Source organism: Girardinichthys multiradiatus, chromosome 18 (genome assembly GCF_021462225.1).
Source record: "Girardinichthys multiradiatus isolate DD_20200921_A chromosome 18, DD_fGirMul_XY1, whole genome shotgun sequence".
Taxonomy (NCBI): domain Eukaryota; kingdom Metazoa; phylum Chordata; class Actinopteri; order Cyprinodontiformes; family Goodeidae; genus Girardinichthys; species Girardinichthys multiradiatus.
This window is the reverse complement of record NC_061810.1, coordinates 5,744,281-5,759,950: the sequence shown is the minus strand read 5'-3', so window position 1 is coordinate 5,759,950 and position 15,670 is coordinate 5,744,281. Positions and strand designations below refer to the sequence as shown.

Below are 15,670 nucleotides of genomic sequence, written 5' to 3'. Positions count from 1 at the left end.
TGTTTAGAGTTAACTCGTTGATTCAGATGATTAGGTTCATAGCTCGTTTAGAGACCCTTTTAATGATATGCTAATTTTGTGAGATAGGAATTTGGGGTTTTCATGAGCTGTATGCCAAAATCATCCGTATTAAGACAATGAAAGACCTGAAATATTTCAGTTAGTGTGCAATGAATCTAAAATATGTGAATGTTAAATTTTCATCATTACATTATAGAAAATAATGAACTTTATCACAATATGCTAATTTTTTGAGAAGGACCTGTACACTGCCCAGGGTATTGCAATAAAAAATCAAATGTACTCTCTCCTCAATATTTCACTGATAAAAGATAACCCCGTCTATGGCTGTCAGTCAGACACTGTCTAAACGTTTTGGCAAGATATCCTGATACTGTGTTGACTGTCTGACCTTCCCCATCCGAGTCACCCCTGGTCTCATATTGCTTCACCATACACTCCTATCCAGAGCCCAAGGTAACTAAGTTTCTCACTGGTTCTCCAAAAAAAATACAACTTACCGTACACTTTATCTCACTGGAAGAAACAGTAAGTGTCACATTTGGTATCGCCACGGAAAGCCAATCTCTTCCAGAATGATCTCTGCATGGGACCAGATGGAACCTTCTTCCTTTTAACACAATGACAATCTGGCAATGAAAATCTGGTGCATTTTCACCACATTTTAGGTGTATTTTTTTTATCCAACAATTTCATAGTATTTCTTATCTTGAAGATGTGTTATAATAATGTTGCTTTTAAGTGTTTTTCATAATCATAATTAAGGCTGACTTCGAAAGGTGCCTTTAAAAAAATTGTTTAGGGTTAGGGCTTGGGTAATTATCAATGCTAGATTGTTTTTTGCAAACTGTCTTTAAAACTTGATTTACAAATAATCAGTGAGGGCACAATTAATTAAATTAACCCTACATCAGAGCATGCTTGACTTGAGAATCAAATTGGTCAGATCACACTTGGGATAAAGTGCTAATTAAAAAAGTTCTAATTTAATTGTTTTAACATTTATTTTTCTATAGTAATTTATTAAAGCTGTCCTTAGCTTCTAAAATAATATTGGGTGGTTTATGAACAGTGTATATAACCAGAGAGAACAGATATGGGCAAGTCTGAGTGGGTCCTAAATGTTATTTTCCCAGTTTTATTTAATTGTGCCAAAATAACGGCACGTTTACTGAGCTATTTGGTAAGCAAATAAAAGTGGAAAAAATTTGATTTTTTCTATGGTTTCTTTACATGTTTTTGAAGGTAACTATTGTAAATAAGCAGAGTGTTATTTGTAACTTATTTGCTCTTTTGTTGCAATGTCTCATGGAGAGACAATAGATTTAAGAAGCAGAGCCAAGTTTAATGCTGTATTTCCGAGCAAAATGGTATTATTTATTACAACCTCATATGCTGGACATGAAATGTTTTCCCAGTTCAAACAAAAGCATCAGAAGTTATTAAATTAGCTTTAAATTTTGATTCAGAAAGGATAACTTTTAAACTACAAAGGTTTTCTTTACTAAGGGTACAGCTGGGTGTGATGGTCAAGACATCCTGCGTGAATTCAAGTGCCCTTGGGGGTCAGCAGGGAGCCATAATAATAACACCAAGGTGTGTTTACGTCTCTGGCTGAGCCTGGTGTGGGTCAAAACCATATGACCAAGTGCTTCCATGTCTGGAATGAAGTGATGGTCCCTTTTCTTCATTCTACTGTAATGACGTGTCACAATTCATTGCTTCATTCTAAGGAATCTGGGTTACTAACATCAACTTGAGTTTCTCTTCTCCAAGTCTAAAGTTAAGTTAATGAATTCAATTTTACTACCTTCAGCCTTCTAATAAATCCAGTTAAACCTTATTCTGGTGTTGAATGTACAATTGAGTCCAAACCAAACCTGTGACAGAAAAGGACGTACAAAATGTCTGAGATCTGATTTAGCTTGAATAGAACTCCTTTTTTGTCAGTGTACAGTATCTCTTTAATCCCAAGGCAAAGTATTATTACTGTAGTCAACAACAGGATTTTCAAATGAATGAATATACATATTTAATATTAGACATCAACAACCTTCATTCTAAGTAATAAAGCCTGAGTGGGCAAAAGCACTAAAGAATGATGGTGACTCAAACGAAAGGATATTGTGGCGAATTTGATCCTTGTAAGTAAGTCACTGTTGTTTCCTATTGAACTGTGATACTTCCTTCCTCATAAAAATTGCTTGGGTTTCAATTCATACCTTACATTCAGCTGATAAGTTATTTTGTTTTCCAGGGTTTGTTCTGAAACCAACAGATAAATCTGCCTCACACAGCCTTTAAAAGCTCGCAACCTTTGATGTAAACCATTCATTTGTAAATCTACTTGTTTTTCTGCTGGAAGTTTAACCTTCATCCCAGTCTCAAGTCTTTTGTTCCACGATTAACTTTTATTTAGCTCAATCCATCTTCCCATCATCTCAGACCTGCTTCCCTGTCCCTCCTAAAGAAAAACATCCCCAAAGCACGACGCTGCCTACCACCATGTTTCACCATATGAATAGTGTTTCATTGGAAAAATTGTAAGTAATCTGATGGTGTTTTTCGGTGTTTACACTGTCAACCAAAAATAATTTTATTTGTAAAAAAAAAACTATGCTCTCCTTTGTGTTGGTCTATCACATAAAATCCCAACAAGATACATTGAAGTGGCTTAAGGTGATAAAATCTATAAGGTTCAAAGGGGTTATATACTTTTCCAATACTCTTGTAGAGTATTGCATAAGGGTTTCCTTTGGTCATATAGTGAGAGGAGCTATTTGTTGACATAAATGTGTTTATTTGACCATTTTATTACCAAACAAAAATTAACAAAATTCAAAGATAGCATCTGCCATGTTAATTACATAATCAAAGTAAAAACTTTACAAAAATAAATAGCTTAGAAAGCTGTAACAATACTTAAGTGTTGTCCTTCACTGAAGGAATATCAGCCTAATAATACATTTCTTATATTATACTGTAAGTTAACAAAAGGAATGAATACACCAATTATACGTACAGGAGTCAGAAATCGATGAGTTTTTCTATATGATATATTAACAAATAACCACAAAGATTAAAATTGAATAAAATTAGCTGAACTTTTTATAATCAACAAAGATAGTATATCTATCATTTAACCATATTAAACAGAAAGAACAATTTGTTGCAATAAATATCATACTGCTGCTGAAACTACAAGACAAAGGATGGTTTAATAAATGTAAAATAAAAATAATAAAATTTCACCTGATGTTCAGTTAAATTCTTACTTTCATAAGTTGAACCCACATGGCTTTGGACTAAATTGGTGAAGGTTCAGAATGAATGAAAGAACTGCAAGAACATCAGAGACATGATCCACAATTTAATAACTTGTGGGTAAAAAATGTCTTGTCTTTTTTAGTGAATGTCTAGTGGAGCTGCATTTAATGTGAAGCCAGGCCCTAATAATGAACTGTGATTTTTTTGTTTCACTGACTTCACTTCTTTCATACATATTATTTGTGTAGCTAGCATACAGCTTATAGCTCAACGCTTCAAACTCTCAGAACAAAACAGAGAACAAGCTTTAACAGCTGCTCGTCCACCCCTTTTCCCATTTTGTACCTTTGTAGTTTTGGTCATTTTGTACCAATTGTGTAAATGTGTACCAACCATGGGGGGCGCTTAGTACAACGGAAAATTTAAATAATGTTACTCATAGTGTACTGTATTGATGTGTGGTTATATGACTGCCTTAAAGTATGTCTCCAGCAGTAGTTTATTTCTTTAATGGTTGACGAGTGGTCATAATCTGTCATACTTCATAAGAGACAATTGGGCTAAATTGGGGTAAGAACGAAGATAAAATAAAATAGGGTCAGTTACAAAGTTTTCAGAAGATTATACATAATTACATTAAACATTAGAATTCAGTATTTTATGACTATTGCCAAACAAAATGCAGATGCAGTGGTTTAAGTGCATGGATATGAATTATAAATAAAAAGGAATGAAATACTAAAGCATAGGTGTATAAATTAGCGAAGGGGTGAAGAGACCCAGAGCTGTTTTTAACACATCACATGTAAACAGAAAATGAAGCAATCAGAGATGAACACTTTTCTCCAAAGCCTAAAAGCCTCATGCTTCAACCGTACATACCTACCTGGAAAGTAGGCAAATAGCTTGATTAAACCTCTCCACAATATTAGGCTCTGTGAAGGATGAATGGAGGTATACATTCTCTGTTGGCTTTTGACAGCAGGTTTCATGCTAATGTTCTGGGCCAACTTAAAGTGGCATCTAACTCTAGAAGACAAATGGCAAATAATGCCAAAATTATTCTTAAAGTTAATTCTTCCTTTTTACATCTCATTTTAGAGACAGCACACACCACGTCTTGAACTAGCATTTACACATAGCATCACTTTTACACCCTGAGGTAGATTTTCATTGTTTCTAATTTTAATATGTCAACAAAAGACTATTTTTGCATAGATAAAAGCCTCTCATGTCAATTATTTTAACCGTCTGTTAACATGGACAGATTATAGGATAGTGCGTCCTGGGATATAGACATATAAAAGTCCATCTAACCCCCTTCAGTCATAGATGCATCACCTGCCATGCAGGTTAACCAGAACTGACTTGGCTTTAGAGTTTAATTGTTTAACATTTCTTTTTAGTTGAAAGTTGAAGACTTTTCTCTAAGTCTTCTTGGATTTCTCTGCAATCAAGTTTGCAACATCCAATATCTGTAGCTGTTTTAGCCAAAATGTCTGCTCTTGGTGCTCCTAATCACTGTTCTATCCTGGATGTGTTTGTGCACTCCCTCTAACAAGAACAGTTTATTGTAATCATGTTTTTCACAAGCAGTCGTTGTTGTTACATTCCCCAGAGACTGGCTCTGGGATTTTATTTAGATCACACATATCTGGTTCTACAGTCTTGCCAGTGTAGTCTATGCAGAACACGCTGCGGCGACGCTCGCCCTGGCCGCAAGTTCGCGAGCAGGCAGACCAAGGACCCATCTGCCAAATGGGACATGGTAGATCTCCACAAGGCCTGATGTCTGTGGGCTTCAGCTCTTTGTCACACTGGCTGGAGACAAAACCGTCACTGTCTCTGCATTCAATACTCCTTCTGGACCATCCAGAGCCACAACTCTTGGAACACTCGGACCACTCTCCAGACACCCAGTCAGGGGCATCACTGATCACATGTAAAGACAAGTATAACCCCTTCTTCTCTTTAGATTTGTTAAATGTCACATCCTTTGGGATGAAAAAGGTATATTTGATTTTAGGGGGGTTGTTATCCACTCCTGTGGCCAGGATCTGAATTGTTATGGCTTCCTTCAGCTGGCTAAAACTCTGGATCCTTTCTAATGTAGTGGAAGAGCCGCTGTACTTCAGCACTGCTCCCAGTACGGGTATGTCTTGCTCCACTGTCGATACAGAGAAGTTACCATTGAGGATGTAAGCCCCACTCTCTCTCTTCACAGCCAGATAGTTCCCATCATGCTTGATCCCTCGATGGCTCCTCTGCTTGATGTCAATGTTGGTAGCACCAACGGGTATTGTGACAATATCGCTGTAGCCATAGCTTGTAGAAAGAAGAAAAAACATTTAGATAACGCACACACTAGCTGAATTTCTGGTTCATCAAAGTACAGATGCTAAGAATTTACAACACCCCCCCCCCCCCCCCCCCCCCGTCTTTCTAAAATGACACAAATGATGAAAGCTATGTTTTTAGTTTTTGTATGTATTGATAATCGCTTTGTGTTGTTTTCACAAGGTAATAGCTAGTTTAAATGCTTTGAATCCCTTTGAATGTTTCCAAGTTCTGTTAATTTTCATGATTAATGAGTTAGTTTGTCATTATGGTCTTACGTTGCTTTGTTGTAGGAGCCTGTTATCTTTCTGCAACTGAGCCCATTTCCTCCGCACTCTCCACACTTATCCACCCTCTTGTTGGATCCAATGACCTGGTCACAGCCTGCTTTCACACACTGGCCTTGAACGCACACTGATGTGGTGTCGGGGCCGCAGGTTGTCCCGTCAATCACCTGCTGGGACACAAAAAAGAGTTGTACAGGTATCATTATAGATGTAATGGAACAGCAACATTTAAATGAAAGTGCATTTTAAAGTCATCAGTGGATTGAGGTCAAAATCCAAGTTTAGACCATGACAGTTAAAGGGTACACAGAAGAGCAGAATGCTAATCAAAGAATGACTGAATTAGTATTGATTTGTCCAAAAACAAAATTTTGCAAATGACCCAAAACCTTCTCCTAGCAATAAAATGAATAGTTAGTTTTTTCAGCTAGGGGCTTTATTGCAGGTCAGATCTATCATGTAAAATAAATCACAAATAAAAAAAACCATCTAATAGCAAAGTATAAAAAAAAACAAAAAACATGTGCACTATTATTTCAGTCATCACCCTAAATTTTACCTAATTTATATTACACTTGTGTTGTGCTGTTCAATGGAGATACTGTACCTTTGATTCAAACACTTTAAATTCACTGCTGCCCCGGGCCCTGCAGAACAGCTTACAGCGGTCTCGGGGGGAAACTCCAGCATACTTTGGGATCCATTGTTTCATGTTCCCATTGTGGTCCAAGTAATTAGGGCTATTGTATTTCTCGCACTGCTCTTCTCTGAAACTTTTACCTACACATGGAACGTAGAACAGAACATTAATATGATATTATATTACTATAATATAATGTAATATTGCTAGAATCACATCACCTCATTTTTAGACCAGGCAATGCAAAGTAAAAGATTACGCTTTGATCTCAGTACATTTAGATTGATGTACATAACATTTTATAGCCCTTAAAACCAAAAGTATACATGGATGCATACAAGATTTGGAGACAAAGCTAACTGTTTCCAAGAGAGAGCACAGATGCATGCCCCTAGCCAAAATCAAATAAATATGCTGCCAGTGAAATACATACAGAAATGATGAGCTGAAACAATTGTGAAAAAATTGTGTCTGTTGTGGGCGGCATGGTGGTAAAGTTGGTAGCGGTGTTGCTTTGCCGCAAAAAGGTCCTGGCTTCAATTCCTGGCCTGGGGTCTTTCTGCATGTTCTCTCCGCTAAAGCGTAGGTTCTCTCTGGCTTCCTCCCACAGTTCAAAAACATGATTATTAGGTATGTTGGTCTCTCTAAATTGCCCTTAGGTGTGAAGTGGTGTGTACATGATTGTTTGTCCTGTGTGTCTCTGTGTTGCCCTGCGATGAACTGCCAACCTGTTCAGGATGAACCCTGCCTCACCCGTAGACTGCTGGAGATAGGCATCAGTTCCCCCTGACCCTGTACAGAAGAAATTGGTATAGAAGATGGATGGATGGCTGTGTCTGTTCAGACAGCAGTGAATTCCAACATGAGAACATTGTACCACTTGTGAAACAAGGTGGTGGTAGGATCATGATTTGACCCTGTTTTGTTGCATTTGGACCAACACATTTTATTTTAATGTTGTTCTATTGAAATATAGTTTAACAGGTACATATCGTGTTTTTTGTGCTACTGTGTATACATTTGAATCTCTAAAATTAGTATAAAAAAGCAAAGAGGCAGATCTTTAATTTAGATGAATCTTTGGCATAAGCATTGTAGTCATTAACGTTCTGTACTCTCTTTATGTTGTTTTTTTTTCTCTAAGGAGGGAACCTTGGTTCAGTACTCCTGTCTTGCCATTGACATCAATATACACTTTTGTTTTCTTCCCCAGAAAAGCACTTCGGGACCGGAGCCTCAGTGTTTTCCTCTGCGCCTAATTACTGTTCTGTCAAACCCCAGAAGGCTTTGGCAGATGAGTCATCATCCGGATCCTTGTTCTGGTCAAAGTTTATTCTTGTTAAAAGGAAGCAATCCCTCTTCAGTAGGCAGCCTGTTTGCTCAGGATCAGGGATTGATGCAAAGCCAATGAACCAAGATATACTAGAGTTGAGTTCTTTTTCTCTTTTCCTAACTTATTCCAGCTCCATTGACTTGCACTGCTTTTCATCCATAACTGAATGGATTAAGGGTGAGGAAAAGGTAAGTATTTTGGAATTATGTCATTTAGGCATGTAAGTGTTAGCTTTGTTTGCTGTTTTTAAGCCTGAGTAAAACTGGCTGCACAGAAAACTATGTTAAAGACGGATTTGACATCTTCTGTCTTCTATTTCTCTGAAAAGACGTCACAATATGTGATTTTATATAGTATACATTTATCGGTTCACCGGCACTAAGCTAATTTGTCTCCTTACTTCACCTGGTTCACGCTCCATAAATACAAACCTGTTCAGTTACTCATCGCGGAAACATTTTCAAATCATGTCACCTTGTTTTTCGGATCATGCCATGCTTGTCTCGCCTGCCTGTTACTGTTTTGTTCCTGCCTCCTCCTGTGAGTGAGTTTTTGTTTTTCCACAATTAAATCTTTTCACCTACCGTCATGGTGCTTGCTTGTCTGCATTCCGGGGTCCTTCGTTGCACTAAACCTGACAGAATGTTTCCGCCAAAGTTGGACCTCACAGACGGTAGGCAAGAGAGCTCCTCTGATCACTGGCTTCAGCAGCAGATGAAGAAGGCAATGAGTCATCTCCCATCCGATCTGGAGGTTGTGCCCTCTCCACTTCTGCTGGAGGAGATGGAGCTCGCACCTGCTGGTCCTGGGTCTGGCCGCGGTGCCATGGATCTCTTTCCGTTCCTGTCTCGGGAGGCGGAGAACACGCCATGCCGTTCTGCAGGGCTGTCAGTGCCGCAGTCGGCTTATGGCGGATCCAGGTTGGCGATTCCATGTCCAGGGAGAGGTCCCCTTAGTTGCCGTTCATCTTCTCCTCCCCTTCATACGGCAGTAAAGCCCTCTTCCTCCTCCCGCCGGCATGGAGCACCTTCCTGTGTTTCAGCCGGTGAGGAGGAGTCTCCCATGGCTGCTGCTACCACGCCTGGAGTGGTAAATCCCTTGCTCGTGGGAAGAGGGAAGCCTCGGCTCAAGTCATTGGGGTCCAGGGGATGCCTCGACTCAAGTCATCAGGGGTCCCGGCGACGCCTCGGCTCAAGTCATCGGGGTCCTGGCGACGCCTCGGCTCAAGTCATCGCGGGTCTCGGCGATGCCTCAGCTCCTGCTCATGTCACTGAAGGTCTTGGCTATACCTCAGCTCCTGCGCTCGCCACTGAGGGTCTCGGTGACTCCTCAGCTCCTGCGCATGCCACTGAGGGTCTCGGCGATGCCTCAGCTCCTGCGCACGCCACAGAGGGTCTTGGCGACACCTCAGCTTCTGCTCCTAGTCTGCAGGCCTTCCAGGGGTTCAGTGAGGAACTGGTCCTTGTCCTAGTTCCTGAACCCTGTGATGAAGGTTTCGAGGAGGAAGCGCCGCCGGATCCTGTCTCTGAGGGGTTCAAAGAGCAGCTTGTGCTCTTTCTGGCCTCTGAACCCAGAGACAAGGGGTTCGAGGAGGAAGCGCCACTGGATTCTGTCTCTGAGGGGTTCAAGGTACAGCTTGTTCTCGTTCTGGCCTCCGAGGGGCCCCCAGACGCTGCATCGGTTTCCGAGGGTCCCGTCGGTTCTGCTTCTGCCTCTGAGGGTTCGCCAGGCTCTGCTTCAGCCTCTGAGGGTTCACCAGGTAATGTTCCAGAGGAGCCCGTGGGCGGGCTGCCTCCACGTCCTGGTCCTGAGCACCTTCTATGTTTCCTCTGGGGGGTGTTCATGGAACTGAAGCCTGACTTCTGGGCACCACCTGGCTCCAAGCCTCAAGAGTTCCTTGAGGGGTTCAAGGATGAACCGCCTCCCATTCAAGTTCCAGAGTTCAGAGAGGGGTTCAAGGATGAACCGCCTTCCATCTAGTTCCAGAGTTCAGAGAGGGGTTCAAGGATGAACCGCCTTCCATCCGAGTTCCTGAGTTCAGAGAGGGGTTCAAGGATGAACCGCCTCCCGTCCAAGTTCAAGAGTTCAGAGAGGGGTTCAAGGATGAACCGCATCCCGTCCAAGTTCCAGAGTTCAGAGAGGGGTTCAAGGATGAACCGCCTCCAGTCCAAGTTCCTGAGTTCAGAGAGGGGTTCAAGGATGAACCGCCTGTACTGCCTGTGGCAGAGGTGTCCGTGGATTGACTGCCTATGACCATAGCTCCAGGGCCCAGTGACTGTGTTCCAGGCCAGATTGACTGTTTCAGGCCTGACTGACAATGCTCCTGAGCTGACTTACTGTGCTCCCGAGCTGACATACTGTGCTCCTGAGCCTACTGATGCTGTTCCAGGTCAGATTGACTTTGTTGCAGGCCTGACTGACGTTTTGCCTAAGGCACCCAACTTATCGTCTGACTATGAGGTGCCTGACTCCACGCCTGACTATAAGGCGCCTGAGTCCACACCTGACTATGAGGCGCCTGATTCTAAGCCTGACTCTAAGCCGGACCTCCTGGTCGCCCGCCTGAATTTTGTGCCTGCTTGGGACGACATTATGGTCGCCCGCCTGAATTTTGTGCCTGCTCGGGATGACGTCATGGTCGCCCGCCTGAACTTTGTGTTTTTGTTTCTATTTATTTTTCTATTAGTTTGTGTCCTTGAATTTGTTTTGCTCCTGTCACGTTGTGTTCTGTCTGTCAATTAATTTTATTCGGTTCACCTGCACTAAGCTAATCTTTCTCCGTGCTTCACCTGGTTCATGCTCTATAAATACACACCTGTTCAGTTACTCATCGCGGAAACATTTTCAAATCATGTCACCTTGTTTTTCGGATCATGTCTCGCCTGCCTGTTACTGTTTTGTTCCTGCCTCCTCCTGTGAGTGTGTTTTTGTTTTTCCACAATTAAATCTTTTCACCTACCGTCATGCTGCCTGCTTGTCTGCATTCCAGGGTCCTCCGTTGCACTAAACCTGACAGAATGCATAGAGTCAGACCTCCAACCTTCATGTGGGTTTAGATTAGCTCATGAAAAGTGCTGAGAGAGCTTCTCAATCTGGCAATCTAGTGGACAGCTCTGGGTTTTGTTTCTGCCAGCAGAACAGCACTTACCTGACAGCATTGTGTCAACTGTAAAATTTGTTGCTGTATCAAGTGTAATGCTACAGTTTTTTGGACAATTTCAAGCTCACAACTCTGTGGGAACCATTTGAGGACGGCCCCTTTCTGTCCCAGCATGACCATTGGTACATATACACATAGAAGAGTGAGTTTGGTGTGCTGTACCTGACTGGCTTACACAGAGTCCTGGTCTCAACCTGAATGAACGCCTCTGGATGAATTAGAGCAGAGACTGCGAGCCAGGACTAGTGTCTGACCTCATAAATGAAGTGGGTTAAAAGAAATCCTATAAATCCACGCAAAAACTTTGTGGACACCCTTCCAAGAAGAGTTGAAGCTGTTTTAGCTGTAAATGGTGGGCCAAAATCATATTCAACCCTACAGATTTAGAATGGAAAAATCACTCAAGTTTACTTCTGAGTGAAGGCAGACGAGGGAATATTTCTGGCAATACAGATCTTTTCTCAAATTAATTATTATTCTTGTTCATTTTCTAAAGACGTAAAAAAAAAATGAGTTCCATAAGAAGAATAAAGTGTTTTAGCTATAAAACTAATGTGTTAATGAGGGTAAAGACACGCTGTTGTAATAATTGACTTCATAAAATGTGTTTATACAGACGTAGACGTTTATACATCTTATACATATCAGTATTACTTGTATATGTAAATCAATAAAGATATTTTAGTCAGATATGGCTGCAAATCCACCTTCCAACATCCCTGAATAGTAAAAAGTAAACATGAAAAATAAAAGAATTTGTTCATATTTTCTGACATTATTTCATTGGGATTCCATGTGAGAGGCACAACACAAAATGTACATAATTATATTATTATTATATATCAGTATATATTATTATATTATGCACCTTTTTCCTTGCTGGTATAGCTTGGGTTTGCATTAACTTTACCAGATCAAGAAAAGGGCTTAGTTTTAGGCTTGACAAGATTTTCAAGAGTCACAACTTCAGTGGAATATATGCCATACTGTTATTAAAACTAGAGGAGGTTACTTAAGTCTTTACATAATAATTATGTTATTTAGTTGCATAGTAAACCAATAAAACTACGATCCTTTGTTGTACAAATTTGATCTTGCTTTTAAACTTGCCTGTAGTAGAAATCCAGTTATTCTGTGAAGATATGCAATTTTAGCACATATATATGCTACTTCATATTGGTCTGTGATAAAACCCTAAACAAAATACAAAATGACCCTGGTCGTGTGTGTGTGTTCCTGTTTTTGTGGCTGAGTAAGGACCATTTTTCGCATTTCACCGTAAAAGTGAGGACTGTTTGTTGTAAAGTGAGGACATTTTCATGGTCCTCACTTGCTATTTTGCAAGGAGTTAGGTTTAGAACTAAGGTGTGAATTGAGTTAAGGTTAGGCCTAGGGTTATGTATGTACTGGTAATGGTTAGGTTTAGGGGTAGGGTCTGGGTTAGGCCATAGAAAGGGTTGGAAATCAATGGAAATCAATGAAAGTCAATGACAGTTAATGGAATGTCCTCACAAGAAGAAAGTGTGTGGTCCTTTAAATTTTATGTAACTTCTCTTTAGTAACCTGCAACTTGCTTGTGAATAAATGGTGCTATTGCTGAGTATCACTTAAAGCAGCTTCCCAGGGTAAATTTGAACTGGCCCAAACGTGTGCTCACAGCTTTCTTTTGATATATGTCCAAGGGAGCAATGAGCTCTTTACTTCTCTTGGTGTCTTTTAAAGTTAAATTGATATTCACCTTCACTGGTGTCACACGGCTCTCTGTTGCAGGACTGGTACCGAACCCTCTGTCCCTCACAGTACTTCCCTCCATTCTGAGGCACAGGGTCAATGCACTCCCTGTAGGAAAACTCCACCCCACCTCCACATGTCCTGGAGCACTGCTGCCATGGTCCCCATGAGCCCCAGCTGCCATCCACAACCATCTGTGGTTAAACACAGAAAAAGAGAAGAAGCAGTCAGAGTGGTTGGTTAGAGCTCAGAGCCAAAAGCTGCGCAGCCTTAACCACAGTCTGGGCTTCTGGGTTTGAGGCTGCTTAGTGTGTTAAGAGTGTTGAGATTCAGGGCTAAATTTGTGTTGAAGTATGGCACGCGCCCCTTGTCTCTGTCTGCCCACATTCTTGCCACATTTGTCACTCACTGCTGGTGGAAGCTGCCATGCTTTGAGACTTTGTGTAGCAACTGAGCGTGTTTCTGTTAGCATGGTGTGGGATCAGCTTTCCTTTGTGGAAGTTTTATGAGTTTTGATCAGCCAATATCCCAGCTGCCAACAGATCTGGATCCATACAGAGTTGTGTGCATATATGATACCAGGCCAATCAAGTTAAAATGGAACAGTGAGATTGGAACATGCAGCATGAACAAAATGTAAAAGGTACCAAGAAACCTTTTGAAGCCATGCCATTATGTGCTTGGTAAATATTTGATCCTCCCTGAGGTATATTCTGAATATCTGTCATGGATCCCAGTGCAAACCACACAAATCACTGTGTTTGTGTCTTAATGTCACCAGCTGGATTCATACGTTCTGTTTTAAACTACAATCGGTGTTTATAAATGGTCTTTCCAATGCCAGCAGGTTTTGGCACAACATGGACATTTCTAAACTCTGGTCGGTATTTATAAACAGAACTATTATTATGCACATTGTTTCAAACAGTATTTACAAACACTACCTGTTGATGTAAGCCCTGACAGTGTTAAGAAATGAAGCTTCAAAGTGTTAGTGTAGAATCAGCTGCAAAAGAAATAGCAGCTCTGTTCTCTGCTTTGTCTGTGCTACACTTTTTGACAGCTGACAATAAAACAAAAGAAAGATGAAAGACAGGCTGTATAAGTGAGTCTATGTTCTTAGCAGATTAAAAGAATAACTAACTTTGTAGTTTTAAATGTGGTTTCAACAACTTGGTTGATCATTGGGGCCTTTTGTGGGGTAATAAAATTCGAGTTGCACATTTATTTGGATATTTAATGGTTTCACGCATGATAGAGGGCCTGTTGCATTTGGGGTGAGAGACAACCCATGTCTGTATTGTTAAGTATCTATTAAGATTTGGTTTGTTTCTTTTACTATTTTAGAAAGTAGAAAACAATTTCACCAGGAGACAGAGACAACATAGAGGGAGAGGACTGATCATAAAGGAATGACAAACAGATTTCCTAACACCTTTCTTGGAGAGACAGTTGACCAACAGAATCTATAGTAACAATGATCACAGGGGTGCAGCAATAATTATAAAACAATTCAAAAACAAACGTCTTAACTTTGTGAGGATATTTCTGGCCAACGTCTGAAATTTCTGATAATTGTCAAACATATGATCATACCTGTGGCTGCATTACTTCTTCTGTCGTTTTGCACACTCCGTGTTGACAGGTCCCATTGGACCTGCAGGGAGTACCATCGGCCCAGGTTAGGCTGCCAGTCTTGGTGGAACACTGTGTTGTACTGTCCTCTCGGCACCACAGCTGGCTGCAGATATCACTGTCTGACATGTTGGGGCAGTGGACAAACTCCTCTCCAAAAATCTGCTGGCACTGTTGATCCAGGCTGTATAGGGTGCCGGGCAATTCCCCTGGCAGGGGAATGGGGCTCTCCGGAACATCCAGGAGGCAGTCTCCTGAGGTTAGAGAATACAACAGCGCTGGATTACATTCAGGGTAATGGAGATTATCAGCTTTATGTTGCTGTGGCAGTTGTAAATGTGCAACTCTCTCCGTGTGGTATGACACCATTAGGTAAAAATTCAGGGCAAGTTCGCTCCTGAAATCAATTGTTCAAACTTAACAGATGCAACATACTTTGCTAGCTTATTACTCTGAATCTTGAAACTTTTGCTGGCTAATTTGAAAGTAAAAGATTCCATCATTCCTCCAATTAAGTTTTTTACATCTTTTGAGTGAAGTTGATTATCACATCACCATTTAAGAATGAACACTCCAAACCACATGATTTTTTTTACTGGTGATGTGTTCCAATATATAAAGAACAGATTTTTCAGAGCCAGCTGTTGCATTTGGCTGTAGAGGTGGAGAACAGGAAGGAGTCCATACCATGACTCAGTGGAAAGGAAGGTTCACCGATTGGTCTAGTAAGAATACAAACAATCCAAAACATATGACATGGGATAGGAGAGGGAGAAATGGAGATGGAGCCATAGTGAAAAAAGCCTAAAAGCAAGAGGAAGGAGAAGAGGATGTGGAAATCTAGAGCAAGATAAACTATCACCACAACTTATAATTTGAGGGAAGCAGCATGTTTGAGCAGGAAAGACATCATTCATGATAGAAGAACAATCTGCTTAGTATATCCCTGAATCAGCCCCATAACAAAGCCACAGTGCCCTGGCTGATCTCCAGATTGGCAGGAGGTTTACCGCTCTGAGGCAAAAGCCTGAAACACAGCATCACTCACCGTGGCCGTTGTCAAAGAACTCAGTGATGTAGAGAGCGCTGCAGGGAGACCAAGGTGCTGATTTGTTTAGGCTGACAAACAAAGGAGCCATGAGGTAATGTCCTCCCAGATCTCCAAACAGCTTCTCACACGTCTTGGAGTCATCATGGGGCATACTCAGCACGTGGCCTGCAGGAACACAGAACCAGGGGCAAAAATATATTCAGGATCT

General features: G+C 41.0%; 1 protein-coding gene across 2 annotated transcripts in view; it reads right to left on the bottom strand.

Annotated features, from left to right (window-relative positions):
* Positions 1-2,798: 2,798 nt before the first annotated feature.
* The window catches only part of LOC124884317 (A disintegrin and metalloproteinase with thrombospondin motifs 8-like), a 35,427-nt gene continuing 22,555 nt past the window's right edge, over positions 2,799-15,670 (bottom strand). Inside the window, exons 4-9 of one of the 2 annotated variants that reach the window (XM_047392181.1) lie at positions 15,460-15,627; positions 14,373-14,665; positions 12,784-12,970; positions 6,520-6,692; positions 5,904-6,082; positions 2,799-5,613 (exon numbers count right to left, since the gene is read on the bottom strand). In XM_047392181.1, coding sequence (XP_047248137.1) covers positions 4,875-5,613; positions 5,904-6,082; positions 6,520-6,692; positions 12,784-12,970; positions 14,373-14,665; positions 15,460-15,627 — 1,739 coding nt within the window. In that variant the 3' untranslated portion in view covers positions 2,799-4,874. The remainder of the gene's footprint in view (positions 5,614-5,903; positions 6,083-6,519; positions 6,693-12,783; positions 12,971-14,372; positions 14,666-15,459; positions 15,628-15,670) is intronic. The other variant, XM_047392182.1, reaches the window with a different exon arrangement.